Genomic DNA, 15,808 nt, shown 5'->3' on the forward strand with positions numbered 1-15,808 from the left:
GAAACCTTCTCATCGTATTAGCACAAAGTTGTTTGAAATGATATATTCTGACATTTGCTTGAAATCCCGTGCGTGCGTGTTAGCGTACGTGCGTGTTAGCGTACGCGGGGCTCTTACCAGTTGACTGTTTTGTGTGGATTTTTACATCCAGGTAAAAATGGCCCACAACATAATCTACGTCGGCGATCAATCATAGATAACTATTATGACGCAACGTTGAAATGCGCACCGGGAGTAGGCCAAAGGTCAATTGTTCCCAACGTCGGACGGCGCGATGCTCACGCGCTCACGCAAGAGGTCGGCTACCAAAAAATGCTTTTTATTCAGCCGCCGTTTCCATGACAACGTGCCGCCATTTGCCGTCCCGGCCGCTCTCGTCGTTTCTTGCGTCGATGGCGGCGGCCCCCCGGAAAGGACGAGGAGGCGAGGACCGCCCGGCTTCCTTGGCTAGCACCGGACGGGATGCGGGCGCGCCGCTGCAAACGGGCACCCGGACGCCCGCCGGTGTGGCGTCGAGCCGCCGGAAAGCTTTTTCCGGCGCGCCGCCGTGATGTGGGGTGGTGCTCGCTCAGTGTCGCTGCCTCTTGGACAGGTACCTGCGCACACCCAGACAACGGGGCGCTCTTATTTGCCCTTCTCTCAATTTTCGACCTCTTATTGTGTTTCAAGTTGTGAAAAACGGGGCGGGCAACTTTTCACAGTTGTCCGCTAACTTTTTCTCACGCGTTTCAGACACTGCGACGCGTCGGAGCCCCGCTCGGTTTCTTCCCGGATTTGAAGAAGGAGAGGTCAAAGGCCGGGCGGGCTCACCTCTCCCAATGCTTGTGGTTGAGGGCGCTGAAGTCGTCCAGCGCGGCGATCTCCTTCAGGTACTCGCTCAGCTTCTGGAGCTCGCGGTCCTTCTCGCGGTTCAGGTGCGCCTTCACGAAGGGCCGGATCTGCGCGCAACAAGACGCGCGCGCCCCCCCCCCGGTGCCTTCAGATCGCTGCCGCCATATTGGGGCCAACGTCGCGGCCCGAAAAGAACAATCCGCTTCCTTTGGTACCTTGAGCCCGTTCTGCGGGTTCATCAGGAAGTTGCGTCCGATGTCGTCCAGCATGATGGTGTTCTTGCGGGTGTAGAAGCGCTCGTACTTGCCCCAGATGACCCCCAGCGGCTTCACCTGGTGGGGGGGGGAGTCAGATTTCAAGCCAATTCCGCTTTTGTTTTGGCGCCATTTGTGACGTGATGAATGCGACCGACTGGACGGGAGGAAGGACGCCCCCCCCCCCCTCGGCAGTCGGCTCACCTCCACCACGCCTCGTTTAGGCGTGTGCACGGTGATCATGGCGGCGCTGTCCAGCATGAAGGTGATCTTGTAGTTGGGGTTGTCGCTCACGCCCAGCTCCTGCCAGACACGAGCGCACATTGGCGCCATCTTGCCGCCGTCTCGGCGCCCCGCCCAAAGGGGTCCCGCTGACCTTCATTTTGGCGTCGATCCACTTCATGCTGGTGGCGGCTGCAAAAGGGAAAAGACGCCATTGGAGGGCGGCCTCGTCTCCGCGACGACAGCTTTTACGTACACCAGATGACGATGTCGTAATGGGCGTAGGCCGCCGTCAGGAACTCGTGCAGGAAGGGCCTCATCAGCTCCTGGCCGCTCTCCGCGCACGACTTGTGGTCTGCGCCCGACGCAAAGGTCAGCGCGAGGGTCGGCGGGCGTCCGCCGGGCGAGGCGGGGCCTCACCAAACAAGGTGTAGTCCACGTCCAGCACCAGAAGCCTCTTGCCTTCCCTGGGGGAGTTGATCTCCTCCACCTTGTAGTCTTTGACGCGGCGGGCGACCTTGGCCAGGTTCTCCTCCCTGCGGCGGGCGAGCCCGTCGTGATCGGCCCGACGTTTGGGACGGACGTTTGCGCGGCTGACCTGTTCTCCACGTCCACGACCTCCTCCTCGATGTCAAAGTCGTTGACCACCTCGTCGTTGTCGGGGGGAGGGGCCAAGACCTCCTCCTGCGCAAGAGCAAAGCCGGTTTTGACCAAAAACCTCGTCGGAAGGAGGACGAAAGATGGCGGCGAAGGGAGGGGCGAAGGGAGGGGTCTTACCAGGCCCTCCTCCCTGGTGCCCATCATCATGATCTTGGTGTTGGGCTTGAGCTTGAGGGAGCCCAGCTTCACCTGGTCGTCCGCAGCCTTTCCTGGCGAGTCACCGGAAGCGCGCGTGACCTCGTGACCCCGAGGCCCACTCGGCGTCCACTTTACCTTTGACCTTGAGCCCCAGCAACTTTTGCCTCTCGGGCAGCACGCCCGTCAGAGCTTTGATGGACCGCTTGAGGTCCATGACGGTGTCCTCCTCGGACAGCGACGTGACGGCGTATTCTTGGCCCCCCCACTTGATGATCACGGGCACGGACATGGCGCGCCGACGACCGGCCGGCCGACCGCCGGCCCGCGTTCGCGGTGACGTCGCTAGCCGAGGAGGCTAACGGCCGGCGAGCGCGCGCGCCCGCCTCGACTTACCTCACCCGGCGGCGACAAATGGCGGCCGGGGTCCAATCGCCGAATGCGCTTCGTTCGTTCGTTCGTTCGTTCGTTCGACGACGCCGGCGAGAAGGCGACGAACCGAGCGGGCGAAACGACTCGCAACCAAAGCCGAGACGAAGCAAAGAGGCTCTTCCCGGCGAGGCAGGCGCTTTCCGCCGGAAGTGACGTTCGACAAAGGCCGTCGTCGCGGCAACCCGACGCGACGCTCGTCGGCGATGCCCCGCCCCCACCCCCGGAGACCGACGATCAAAGCGGTTGAACGGGGACGTGTTTGATCGGACGATTGATTGACATTGGGCCGGGCTCTTTGAGGAAAGATTCCGAACGGGAAGCCTCCCGCCCCCCGCAGTATGGCGGCGACCGCGCACGCGTAGTGGCGCACTCCCGGCTGGCGTCTGGCTGCGGGCGGAGGATGGCGTCGAGGCGAAATGCCGGGGACCGGCGAGGGGGGCGCCTCCCCTGAGCTCCACCAGGCTCGGTTCGGGCTCGGCCCGGCTAAAATGCTCCGAGCCCCCACCGGCAGCTCCCCGCCGAGGCTCCAGCGCGCTCCCGAACCACCGACGGCGCCCTTCGCTCGTAAGTCGGAGCTCGTCCGCCATTTTGAAGCTGTCAAAGTGCGCGCTGGGCGGCTAAGCGGCTAAACGGCTAAGCTAATCTCGGCCAAAACCAGCCCGACGAGGCGAACCGCCAGAGACCTTTATTCTCGGCGCGCCTTGACCTCCGTGTCTGAAAATGAAGCCCAAGTGTATTATTATGCTTGACGTCACTTTCTTCGACGAGCTAGCTAAGCGGCTAAGGTAGCAGTGTCTCGACACGGCGCAAGACAATTGTTGTTTATTGGCGTTGGAAGAGCTCGGCCCAATTGGCCTTTCGCTTCGCCAACGATGCCAGCGAACGAACGAACGAACGAACAAACAAACAAACAAGAACGGGGAGGTTATTCGAGTTCACATCGACGTCCGTCACCGGAAACGTCCGAACTCCTGTGGAGAGCAACTCGAGGATGGCGTTCCGTTTTCACAATTGGAAGCTTCGTCCTTGATAATAAGAATAATACTTTTCATTTAGATGCGCCTTTCAAAACTCTCAAGGGCACTTTACAGTCGCAGGATCAGTTTTTCTGTGGGTGAGCAGCGGCAACCACACGCGCCAGCGTTCATTCAACACGGAAGTAACTCAAATAGATAGCAAGCTAGCTCGATAGTGAATAGCTAGCGAATAGATGTCCCTTTGTGAGTGGTCAATCCTCTCCCAAGTGTCACCCGGCGTCCTTGTTGTCGTCCCCCCAGCGTCCCACCCGAGTGGCGCCGGGCGTCCATGGCCATGAAGGAGCGCGCGGAGGCGGCGCTGAACGTGGGCCTGCGCGTGCCCGGCCTGGTGCTGCTGGACGTGCTGTACCGCTGGGACCGGTGGGACGTGGGCTCCTTCTTCCAGAACACGTCCAACCACCCCCTCCTCCAGTGCGAGTCCCTGGCGCTCTACCTGCGCTACGTGGGTCAGTCCCGCGCCCACGCGCAGGCTGTTTTGGATGTCATTCCGCTCTCGGCCGCGGTGCCATTGAAACGCGGGTGTGTCTCCCAGGTTACGTCCTGAGCCTGGTGCTCCTCACCCTTCCCCGCCAGCACCTGGTCAAGCTTTACCTGCACGCGCTCGCCGCCCTGCTGCTCTTCGCCGGCCACCGGGCGTCCAGGTACGCGGGCGAGGGCGGGCGATGCGCTCGGGCGATACCTGAACGCCTGCTTCGCCGTCAGGGATTACGTGCGCGGCGAGCTGGAGTCGGGCCACGAGGGCGCCGTCTACCTGGAGCCGCTCTCCATGAGGCGCTTCGCCGCGGCGCTGGCGGGTAAGAGCCCGCCGTTCGCCCGTCCCGTCCTGTCCCGTCCCATCCCGTCCGCCCTGAAGTTAAGGTGGCGTTCCAGGTCAGCTGGTGGTGTGCGGGCTGTGCTCGTGCGCCATGCAGACCAGACGGGCGTGGCTGTTCTCGGCCCACCTGCTGCCGCTGGTGGGGCGGCTGTGCCTGGCGCCGGCGGAGGCCCTGCTCTTGATCAACCGGTTGTCGGGCATCTTGACGGGCCTGGAGGTCCTCTACTTCCTGGCGTCCAACCTGCTGGTGCCGTACAACCTGGCCAAGACGGCCTACCGGGAGCTGGCCCAGGCGAGTCAGCGGCTTCCGGCTTCCGGCTTCCGGGTTCCGGGCCGGGGCTGAGCTTCTCTGCGTGTCCAGGTGGTGGAGGTCTACGGTCTGGTGGCTCTGGGCGTGTCCCTGTGGAAGCAGCTGGTCCTGCCCGTCCTCTTCATGTGCTTCTGGCTGCTGCTCTTCGTCGTGCAGATCTACTCGTACTTTGGCGCCCGGGACCAGACCGCCTCCCGGGACCAGACCGCCTCCCGGGACCAGACCTCCTCCCGGGACCAGACCGCCTCCCGGGAGAGGCTCCTCTTCCTCTTCCTGACCAGGTGAGTCCCCGGCGGCCGTTTTCGGTTGGCGGTTGGCGGCGCTCAAACGTGTTTCTCGGGCGCAGCGTGGCCGAGTGCTGCGGCACGCCCTACTCGCTGCTGGGCCTGGTCTTCACCGTCTCCTTCGTGGCGCTGGGCGTCCTGACCCTCTGCAAGTTCTACCTGAAGGGCTACCGGGCCTTCGTCAATGACGACAGCGCGCACAGGTGGGCCCGGCGCACCTTTTGCGGCTCGCCCTCTGCGGCCGGCGTCACTGCCGCTTTTTGCGCAGGGGCGCGACGGAGGGCATCACCCTGCTGGTCCTGGCGCTCCAGACGGGCCTGATCGAGCTGCAGGTGATCCAGCGGGCCTTCCTCCTGTCCATCATCCTCTTCATCGTGGTGGCCTCCGTCCTGCAGTCCATGCTGGAGATCGCCGACCCCATCGTGCTGGCGCTGGGGGCCTCCGGCGACAGGTAGGAGGGCCGGACCGCCGCTGTAGCGCCCAACCGCCAGCGCCTGACCCCGGCGGCGGCGGCGCTTCCCGCCAGGAGCCTGTGGAAGCACTTCCGGGCCGTGTCGCTGTGCCTGTTCCTGCTGGTCTTCCCGGCCTACATGGCCTACTCCATCGGCCAGTTCTTCCAGATGGACTTCTGGCTCCTCATCGTCATCTCGTCCTCCGTCCTCACGTCGCTGCAGGTGGGGCGCCCGCCCCGCCGCCGGCGCGGCTCGGGCGCAGGCTGACGGACGCCGTGTTCCTTCAGGTGCTGGGCACTCTGCTGGTCTACGTGCTTTTCATGGTGGAGGAATTCCGCAAGGCGCCGCTGGAGAACATGGACGAGGTCATCTACTGCGTCAACGGGACCTACAGGCTGCTGGAGTTTGTGGTCGGTGGCCACCTTTCTTTCAGTGCAGATGTGGTGGTTTGTTATCGAGTGGAGTACTTTTGCTATCACGGGACCGGAAAAGACCCCATCACAGGCTAGCGTTAAGCCAAAGAGGACACAAAAGAAAATGACGGTCGATCGGAAGAAGGAGATCATTGAAAAACACCAACGTGGTGTGCGTTTGTGTGACTTAGCGTCCCAGTAATAGTATGCTAAGTCGACCTTTGCTACCATCCATTGACAACTACCATCGCAAAGGTAAATGACTTTTTTATAACGTACACTTGATTTCTTTCATTACACTCCAAAAGGACATTTACGAGACATAAAATAAGGTCTATTTTGTGTCATTTTAGGGCTTATTTGGCTGAAAAAATTATGTTTTATGGGGATCTGAGAACGGATTATTGTCATTTGAATGGTTTCTTATGGGAAATACATGTTTGGAAGACAAACTTTGTCTTCCAGAGTTTTGAAAGGCGCTTATGAAATGGATTATGACGATGATGGAAGCCCCCCACCCCCCCACCAGGTGGCGCTGTGCGTGGTGTGCTACGGCGTGTCGGAGACGGTGTTTGGCGAGTGGAGCGTGATGGGCGGGGCCATCATCCTGGCGCACTCGTACTACAACGTGTGGCTGCGGGCGCAGCTGGGCTGGCAGAGCTTCCTGCTGCGCCGCGACGCCGTCAGCAGGATCAAGAGCCTCCCCGCCGCCAGCCCGGCGCAGCTGCGACGCCACAACGACATCTGCGCCATCTGCTACCAGGTCTCGCTCGCGTACGCCGGGTCGTCGCCGGCCGGCCGCCTAACCTCTCGCCCGCCCCCTCCAGGACCTGGGCGGCGCCGTCATCACGCCCTGCGGCCATTTTTTCCACGCCGGCTGCCTGAAGAAGTGGCTGTACGTGCAGGAGACGTGCCCGCTCTGCCACGCTCAACTCAAGAGCCCGCCGGGCGACGGGCGGGCGAGCGATCGGGGCGCGGAGGGAGGAGCCGCCGCCACGTCTCGCTCTCCTGCCGACCGCCCGTCCTCTCCCGCGCCTCGCGCCGCCCCCGCCGGATCGGATCGTCACGTCTCCGCCGCCCGTGACGCCACGTGAGCGCGCCGCGCGAATGACGGGCCGCCGCCGCCGTCGCTCCTTCCCGATTGGCCGAGCGACGGCGACGCATGCCGGAGCGCCAAGGCCCGCGCGTCCCCACCGACGCATCCCAAGCCTCTTTTCCCGCCCGCCCGGGGCCCAGATGACGCGTCCCTCCCCGCCGGTGTGATCGCTCGGCCCTCCGCGGTGGGAGCGGCGGGACGGGACGCCGAGGGCCCGCGCGACAGCGTTAGCGAGCTTCTCCGTGAATACTTGCGCAATCGGCAACGTAGGATGGACGACGCCCGCCCGCCCGTCACTCATTTGTTTTTTTGGAAGAAGAAGCCGCGTGAACTTGGTAGAAAATGGCTGACTTTTGAAAATGAGATGATGCGCCCCTTCGTTTTGGACGTGAGCCCGAAATAAAGGAAAAGCAGCTCAACTTTGCGGCAAACGTACTCCCTTCATTCCCAGGCTAATGGCGCCTGCTCACTTCTCCATTCTCAAGGGGTTCGGCCACACGGCGCCAGGGTTGGCAGCGCGCTCGGCAACGAGCCACAACAGTCTCAAAACGCCTCATGGTCGCTTTGTTTTGGGGCTAAAAAAACCTCCTATACATGCTCGTTTATTTCCGCTTACTCGGCATCCTTTTTGACTAAGACGGCCATAAAACGAAAATATGTAGAAATGTTTCAGTGAGAGCCACGCGCACACACGCAAACACACACGGCCACTTTTCAACAGGATATCAAAATGTCTTCTTTAAAAGAACTCACCGTTCCCACGAATGGTTTTCCGTTCCTCGCGATTGGTAAAAATCCAGGCAAACGATCGATCGGAATGAAATTGAACTTGCCGGTCCAGAGGCCAAGTTACTGCTAGCTAGTTACTGCTAGCTAGCCCGCGCACGGCTCCTAAGCTTCCACACTCGCTATCTGCAATCTACTTGCGGCCGAAGTATGTTGACGCTAACGTTAACGCGGGGCTTGTGAAAATGTCAGCGACATCGATGGTGTCGTTTCATGGCGAATTCCAATCCGAACCTTTTCTCTCCTCAAAGGCTAATGAATCCTCCGGTGCGTTCAAGCTCAAGTGCACTCGCGGGGCTCATTTAAAGGGGCGTTTACCTGTTTCGACTGACGGCCAGTGTCATCCAATCAAAATTGCGCTTTCCGCCCAACGGCAAAAAAACCACAATGCGTATATAGTTTTATCGGCGAGCCATATGCAATCGTCAAAAGAGCCGTAGGTTCCCGACCGACCCCTGCTATACGCGCTTGTTGTTTTTTTGGCTCAAAACGCCTTACTGTACGCGGTGGGTTATTTTTGTACTTCCTGTGGAGCCTTTTCCAAAGCGCATTTGTGGGGACTGTCCAAAGAATGAAGAGGACGACAATGCGAGTGAAGGACAAGCTTGAGCATCCACGTTTAATAGTTGACAAATTAGCAGACGTTCGCGCCTCCAAAGAAAAGAAGAACATTTACTGGCGGGAATTCTCTCTCTCTCTCTCCTTTCTTTTCCCCGACTGGAAAAAAATGCCACAGAGTTCCCATCTTGTCCCAACACACACACACACGCTCATGCGCAAGACAGCCCATCTCTCACGTACACATACACACACACACACACACACGTGCACACGCAGACCTGACAATTTGCTACTTCAGTCAAGATGGTTCTGAGCCAATTGGAGCGAGCGGGCGTTCGCCCGCCCTCTCAGCTCGCCCGCCCGCCCGCTCGCCCGTCTCACGGAGTAGTTGTCAAGGAGAAAGAAGGCCATCGAGTTGAAATTGAGTGCGGGTGGTGGGCGCGCCCGCCGTTTACAGTACAGTGATATCAAAGTTTGACGCCCCGCCCACCTGCCCGCCCTCTCAGGAAGTCACCAGTAGAAATCAGCTTACAAACAAATGCTAACAACAGAGCTAGCTCTCTAGGCTGTACATCACCCTGAAGAAAGTCAAAGAACAATCAATCAATCACTTTTCCATAGGAAATCTCATCTCGCCCGGACGCCGCCTTGCGCCTTGCCGAACGCAAATGGCGCCCGGGCGACGCTCAAGTCTGCTTGCGGCCTTCGCAGCAGGCCTTCCTTTCTTTTCTCTTTTTTTTTGTAGCAGCAAATGGAAGAAAAATGCTTTTCTTTTTCAGATTTTTTTTTCTTTTTCGCTCAAAGTGCAATTGTGTTCAACATATAGATAGATATACTATATATATATGGTACTTTTCACAAGTATGTGTGTATCTCTCTCTGTGTATACATATATATATATATATATCTCTTTCTCTCTGGATCTATAAAATGTGTGATTGACTTTGGAAGTATTTACAAAAAAGTGGAAAGGGACGACAGAGCGAGTGAAGCAAAACGCGGCGGCGTGCCCATCCGTCTTGGGAGCGAGCGCCATCTCGCCGCCACCGTCAAGCGGGCCCCGCCCACTCGCAGGGACAGCATAAGAAACCTTCCACTCTCTTCTTTCATCAGAAGAAAAAAAAAAAAGAGTTAAATGTACCCATACATTATTTTGTCTTCTCTTTGAAAACAATAAGTGCGCCTCGTAGCTATCTGGCTGGCTAGCTAGCTATGTAGCTGGCTATTTATTAGCTATATGGCTATCTAGCTAGTTAGCTAACTGGCTATCCATGAGCTATCTGTTAGCTAGCTAGCTTTCTATCCACTTGACTTACTTCTGGGTTGAGTGAACGCCGGCGCATGTGGCTGCCGCTGCTCACGCGCAGAAAAACCGATCCCGCGACTTTAAAGTGACCTTGAGAGTTTTGAAAGGCGCTTAGAAATGAAATGTATTATTATTATGATGAATATTGGGAAAAGCCAAAGTTTAGGACTCTGCGGCCATTTTTTTGGGGGGGTCAAGGCCTTTTTTTCCAAAATAAAAGGCGGAAAAGTGCATGTTCAAATTGAGCTGCGGAATGCAAATGGCATCTCGGTGGGATTTTGTCCGCCGAGGTAAGATGGCCGCCGCCACTTTCCCCTGCGGCACCAATTCAGAGGGGGTGAAAGGTCGCTTGTAACATGCAGCCAAAAGAAGAAGAAGTTTTGTATGTGGTCCGTCCCAGTTCCACCGGGGTCCCCCATACGAGCCCCCCCATCGCACGTCTACATTCAATACGTGTCACCACGTCGGCTGTGCAAAACCTCGGGCCGCTCGGCCATTTTGTCGCAAGTGTCTTTGGTACAAAACAATCCATGAAAATCCATCAATAGTGTGCAAATCTTCCCGCGTAACACAAAAACGGGCGCGGCTACTCGCCACCGCCGCTCGCCACCGTCCACCCTCACGCGCACTCAATCACTCTGTGGCATTGCGCAAGCAGAGCGCTCATATTTACACGCGTTCGCCGCATCCTTGAACACATCCCGACGTCTCCGTCCCGCCGCCACGCACGCGCAAGGCACAATGAATAGAGGAGGGTCTGACGGGGAACACCAGAACGAGCCCACTCACGTCCGCTGTACAGGGAGGGGGCGGGGCCATCGTCAGATGGGTCTCGGTAACTCCGCCCACGCAGGACCAGCACCAGGCGACTCGCCGTTCCGCTCGGAACCGCGGGATCCCTTTGGGGGGGAGGGGGGGCGGGGTCGCGCGACTACGCGTGGATGCCGGGCGCGGGGGGGGAGGGGCATGCGAAGGGGGCGCGCTCCGCTACATTTTGGAGGTGGGGACCCGCAGGCCCAGCAGCCCGCCGGTGGGGTCGCCCGATCCCGTCTTCTCCAAGATCTTGTTGACAAAGTCCGAAGTCTGCCCGGCGACGGGCGGCGACACTGCCCACACAAACAAAGACACGGGCGACCGATCACGGCAAGGCGGATCGGCATCACGCAAAATTGCCTTTGAAGCGCCGTCAGTTTGGCAACGGTGGAGGGGAGGGGTCTCACCGAGCTTGTCCCGGATGACGGCGTCCAGCGCGTCGCTCATGCCGCCGGCGCCGGGCGACCAGTCGTCGGCGCGTCTGACGATCTCCTGCTTGATGGCGTTGATGACCGACAGCAGGCGATCTAGAGGAGGGGTCCAAAAATGCAAAAGGGGTGTGTGCGCGGCACGGCGTGGCACGTACCGTATTCGGTGCCGAGTCCCCACAGCTTGACCTTGTTGGCCTCGTACTGCGCCTTCTTCTTGAGCCGGCAGGCCCTGCAAACGCACGCCAACGTTAGCGGCGTCACGGCGGGCCGGGGCGCGGCGGCGGCCATCTTACCTGGACGCCAGCTTGTTCTTCTCCTTGCGCGACCAGGGCCGGGCGGTGAGCGGCAGCTCGCTGACGGGCGTCAGGTCGCCGATCACCTTGTTGAGTTTGCGCAATTCGGCGCCGATCTGCAGGAGCTTGCGGGGGTTGGGCGTCAAGTCCTCCACGTCGGTGCGCCGAGACTTTTTCAGCGCGTACTTGCCTGCGGGGCGGGCGGGCGGGGGCGGGTGTTACGGCGGACGGGCGGTCCCACCCCCTCCCCTTACCGCGCAGAGGCCCGTTCTTCTGGTAGAGGTTGCTGGGCAACGTGTGGCGGTCCCACTCGGACGGCTTGAGCAGGCGCTCCTGCTTGGACGGCGTCAGCTGCTCGCTGTACTCCCAAAAGTAGCGCCGCTTGCCTCGCCGCTTGCGACTCGTCGAGCCCTCGGCGTCCTCCGGCAGGGACGCGTCGCAGCCTGCGGGGGGACGGAGACAAGGAGGGGGGGAGGGGGGTTCGAGTTAGCTAGCTAGCTAGCTAGCTACTTAAGACAGCACAATGACAAACAGTGTATGGAGCAAAATCATCAGCAAGGGATATTTAGCATCTGGGAGCATTTGTGCTAGCTACATCCTTAATAGCTAGCTAGCTAACTTGTTGAACGAGGTCACCGTTGCTGGCTACCCCTCGCTAACTAGCTGGCTATCTATTAGTTATCTAATCCCACCTATTTTTCCTATTTATTATTGTATTTGCTTTATTGCATTCTATTTACAATTGTATTTGATTGGTTTTTGTTTCTATGCTCGTCTGTGACTGGAGGGAGTGGGAAGAGGCCGGCCCCGCCCAGCCATCGGGCCGGCCCCGCCCACCCACGGGCCGGCCCCGCCCACTAACCCACCGGGCTCCGAGAAGGCGTCGCTCATGTCGTCGTCCTTGTCCGCCTCGTAGTCGTCGTCGTCGTCGTCCGACAGTTCGCGCTCGCTGCCGAAGCCTTCGTCGTGGTCTTCCTCACGGTCCGCCTCCAAGCCGTCCTCGTCTTCCTCCTCGTCTTCTTCGTCCTCCTCGTCTTCTTCGTCCTCCTCGTCCTCGTCCTCGTCTTGGTCCCGGCGCGGCCGCGAGAGGCTCCCGCCGGCCGGCCGACTTTGCGTGAGGAACAACGAGTAGTTGTGCTCTTCCTCTTTGCCCTCCTCCTCGGGGGAGGGGGGGGCGTCGCCCGCCGGCCCGGAGGGACCTCCCTCCGGGGGAGGGGCGGGCGGCAGCGGCGGCGAGGCCGACGGCCGGCGGGCGCTCGGGGGCCGGACCTCGGCCCGCTCCCGGGCGGGGCGCCGGCGGGCCGCGGTCTCGGTGCCGGACGGCGCGGGCCGGGTGGCCCTTTGGAGGCCGTCGGGGGGGCGGGACGAGGAGGCGCGGTCGGCCGGGGGACGGGGCGGGCACAGGGCCTCGCAGACGGGCTGCGAGTCCTCGCCGTTGAGCTGGGCCAGGGTGGGCGTCCGCCCCATCACCTCCTCGTCCTGGTAGGGGCTGGAGAAGTCGTCCAGGCCCAGGAAGTCCACCTCCTTGGTGCCCCAGATGTCGCAGCTGGCCAGACGCGTGTATCTGCGGGGGGCGGGGGGCGGGGTCTTTGAGCTACGGCCCGTCCAGGGGGGGGGGGGAGGAGTCCTACCTGCTGAGGTCCTCCCACGAAGAGTCCCACTGCTCAAAGGCCGAGGCGCCGCGCGCCGCGTCGCACTCTCCCATCAGCAGCTGCTCGGCGGCGCCGTCGGGAGCCTTGGCGCCGTCCGGCCCGTCGGCGTACGGGCTGCGGCGCTGGCCGGAGTCTCGGTCCTGGGAGGGGGGCACCTTTAAGGCGCGGCTGAGGTCCGGCGCGGAGGCCGACGGGGGCCGGCGCTCGCTCACCAGCTCGTACGTCAGGTCGGGGTCCGACGCGCTGACCAGCAGCTCCGCGCTGGTCAGCGCCTGGTCGGCCGAGGACCGGTGCCGAAAGTCGTCCCCGAAGGGAGGCTCCATCCCGCTCGCGCTGGGCTGCGGCGCACGCGAAAGCACGTTGGCGGCCATTTTGCCGAGCTCGCTCGGGGGCTTTCCCACCTGAGGCATCGCAGGGGGCCGCTTTGCGCTCCAGCGGCGGGGAACCTCCTCCGCTCTCCGGTCCCGCGGCGAGGGAGACTCGCTGTCGGGATCCCGCACGGACGCCTTGGAGGAGATCTGAGGCGGAAGAAGATCAGACAAAAAACACCGACGACGTGTGCATCCGTACGCTATTGCTACGTGCGGCTAAGGGTGTCTCCGTGTTGTCTAAGCAACGGTCTCAAAGCAATAGAAGACGTTGAAAAACGTCTGTTGGTTTGGATGAACGAAAAGCGGCTAGCGGGGGACAGTGTGAGTGGGGGTATTATTGGCGGCAACGACATCAACGACCATCACAAAGGTCAATAAAATCACTTTGTTTATACAGTATAGTTTATTTATTTCATTAAAATCCAATAGCACAATTAGTATCCATCAAATAAGGTCTATTTTGTGTCACTCTAATGCTTATTTAGTAGAAAACCATGTTTTATGGGGACCTGGGAACGGATTATTCACATTTTTAATGGTTTCTTATGGGAAATAAATGTTTGGAAGACACACTTTTGGCCTTACACACACTTTCTGGGAAGCAATTCAGTTCGTAAGCTGAGGTCTCACTTGTATTGTAAACTAGTCAACCGGGCTGGCGAGTTCGTTCACTTACTCCTGAACGAAGTCGCCAAATGGGAAAAGAAGTCACCTCGGGCAACCACGAATTTGGAGCCCTGATTAAAACGTTCAGCGAAGAGTTTGACCACGGCGGAACAAGCCAAAAGGTGGCGTTTGGTTTGCCAAAAGGTGGCGTTTGGTTTGCCGAGGCCGCCTCGTCTTGTCTTGTGGCGGCCTCGCCTCCTCGCAGGAGCAAAACAAAAGCTCAACCAAACCCACGCGCGGCGCCCGCGCCCACGCCAGCTCCCCTTTCCATTGGACGACGAGCGGCGGCGGCCCGCCTCCGCGCTCGCGCCGTTGGCCGAGCGCGCCGTCCCTCCTTCTCAGAAAGCAGCTCGCTTCAAGGTGGGTTGAGGCTGAAGATAAACAAGTCTGAGGCCTGCTGGTCGCTGGCCGGTCGCTGGCCGGTCGACCGACGTTCGGTCGCCGACGCGCGAAACAAACGTTCCCGCGCCGACGAGAAGGCCAGGCTTGAGCGCCGACCCCGCGCGCCAAGTGCTAGCTGCTAATCGCTCATGGCTAATCGCTGGCGACGCAGCGCTCCAATAAACAGCTGCAATCGCGTGACGTCAAACTCCGACTTGGCCCGCGCGGCCCTTTTCTCATTATCTGATGTGTTTTTTTTTAACTTGAAGGGAAAACAAACGCGGAGGGGGGGGGGGGGGTTCTAGCATGTAGCATTGCGCGGGGCCGCGCGCGTGTTGGGGGGCGTGTACCGTGGCAACGCAAGTCGACGTTCCACGCGATCCTCTCGAACGATCGAAAGCGTGCGCGCGCGCCCATAAGTGGACTCCGTCTTGTTACGTCATTGATTTTCACCCGGGAATTAGACGGCTCCCACGCTACGCCTCCTGCTCAAGACGAGACGGTGTCCCAATGGCGTGCGACGCGTCAAAGCTCCTTTGTTTTGGTTGACAGCCCCCCACGCCCCCACCCCCGTGGCTACTTCAAACGTTTCCAAAGCCGAGCAATAAACAGCAACGGAGCCGCCACAACGCCCCCCGGACATCCCCCAAACACCCACCGCCAGTGTTTTCGATACGGAACGAAAAGAGGACGCTGGCGAGCTGGCGTGCTAGCCGCCGAGCTAATAATCCTCCGCGGCAGGCGAAATCTCCAAAGCGCCAAACGTCTCGCTCGGTTCCCCGCCAACGGCGTCTCGCTCGGGCACTCACCGACTGAGTTGCGGGCGGGCCGCGCTGGCGTCCGGCTCGCGGGCTCGGTTCGGTTGGCTCGGTTGCTTTGGTCGCCGCGTTCGCCGCTCGCTGTTTTGTTTTGGTTTTTTTTTTCGCTTCCTGGAAGGCGCGTGACTCCTCGGCCACGTGGTACGCGGCTCGGCCAATGGGAGCGGCCGCATCAGCTCCGCGTTCCGCACCGCTCGGAAAAGGAAAAAACGGCAAAAACCGGCAAAAGTCAAATCGAGGTCACTTTCCGTTGGCGCCTCGGCTTTCACTTTCACATTCGACGCCATTTGGAAGAAAATGTTGCATTTTCCCCATTGCGGGACGAATAAAGGTATTCTGATTCTGATTCAAGCCGTCAAGTGAGACAGCGCGTTTGAAAAGGCTCATTTGCAGACGACAACGCCATTTGGAAAGGAATTCTCATCATAATCCATTTCAATTCTAAGTGCCCTTCAAAACTCGCAAGGTCACTTTAGTCATAGGATCCGTCTTTCTGTGGGTGAGCAGCGGCAGCCACACGCGCCAGCATTCACTCAACCCAAAAGCTAGCTAATAGCGAGCTAGACAGCCAACCATAATAATAATAATACATTTCATTTGTAAGTGCCTTTCAAAACCCTCAAGGACACTTTAGTGACTGAATTTTTTTTGTGCGGGTGAGCAGCGGCAGCCATTTACGCCAGCATTCACTCTACCCGGAAGTAACAGTTAGTTAGCTAATAGATAGCTAGCTAGATAGCCAGTGAGTAAATTTGGATATTTTTAGGGCCAAAAAACATTTGTAGATACA

The 15,808-nt window shown here is 59.5% G+C and overlaps 3 protein-coding genes across 4 annotated transcripts; 1 reads left to right on the top strand and 2 right to left on the bottom strand.

The window, feature by feature from the left end:
- Positions 1-298: 298 nt before the first annotated feature.
- ublcp1 (ubiquitin-like domain containing CTD phosphatase 1) lies at positions 299-2,665 on the bottom strand. The gene is made up of 10 exons (XM_089017462.1): positions 2,241-2,665; positions 2,085-2,176; positions 1,906-1,991; positions 1,728-1,843; positions 1,564-1,662; positions 1,462-1,499; positions 1,290-1,388; positions 1,047-1,163; positions 811-938; positions 299-596 (listed from the first exon to the last, which is right to left on the bottom strand). Exons 1-10 carry the CDS (start codon positions 2,392-2,394, stop codon positions 569-571), a joined length of 957 nt encoding a protein of 318 aa, XP_088873588.1. The 5' UTR covers positions 2,395-2,665; the 3' UTR covers positions 299-568.
- Positions 2,666-2,852: 187 nt separating this feature from the next.
- On the top strand, positions 2,853-7,359 carry LOC148886976 (RING finger protein 145-like). The gene is made up of 12 exons (XM_089017445.1): positions 2,853-3,098; positions 3,812-4,017; positions 4,104-4,212; positions 4,274-4,365; positions 4,442-4,677; positions 4,747-4,976; positions 5,042-5,182; positions 5,248-5,430; positions 5,506-5,653; positions 5,719-5,841; positions 6,374-6,607; positions 6,672-7,359. The coding sequence occupies exons 2-12, from the start codon at positions 3,840-3,842 to the stop codon at positions 6,936-6,938; spliced, it is 1,941 nt and encodes a 646-aa protein (XP_088873571.1). The 5' UTR covers positions 2,853-3,098; positions 3,812-3,839; the 3' UTR covers positions 6,939-7,359.
- Positions 7,360-8,319: 960 nt separating this feature from the next.
- On the bottom strand, positions 8,320-15,154 carry crebrf (creb3 regulatory factor). Of its 2 annotated transcripts, XM_089017448.1 has the most exons (10): positions 15,010-15,154; positions 13,184-13,300; positions 12,995-13,120; positions 12,762-12,922; positions 11,997-12,694; positions 11,385-11,573; positions 11,131-11,320; positions 10,993-11,066; positions 10,814-10,933; positions 8,320-10,699 (listed from the first exon to the last, which is right to left on the bottom strand). In XM_089017448.1, exons 2-10 carry the CDS (start codon positions 13,190-13,192, stop codon positions 10,581-10,583), a joined length of 1,686 nt encoding a protein of 561 aa, XP_088873574.1. In that variant the 5' UTR covers positions 13,193-13,300; positions 15,010-15,154; the 3' UTR covers positions 8,320-10,580. The 2 variants fall into 2 exon arrangements, with proteins under 2 accessions (XP_088873574.1, XP_088873573.1); XM_089017447.1 differs by lacking the exons at positions 13,184-13,300; positions 15,010-15,154 and having other exon boundaries at positions 12,995-13,177.
- Between the last annotated feature and the right edge of the window lie 654 nt (positions 15,155-15,808).

The sequence above is a fragment of the Hippocampus bargibanti genome, linkage group LG16, assembly GCF_051943395.1.
Source record: "Hippocampus bargibanti isolate YZ-2025 linkage group LG16, ASM5194339v1, whole genome shotgun sequence".
Lineage (NCBI taxonomy): Eukaryota > Metazoa > Chordata > Actinopteri > Syngnathiformes > Syngnathidae > Hippocampus > Hippocampus bargibanti.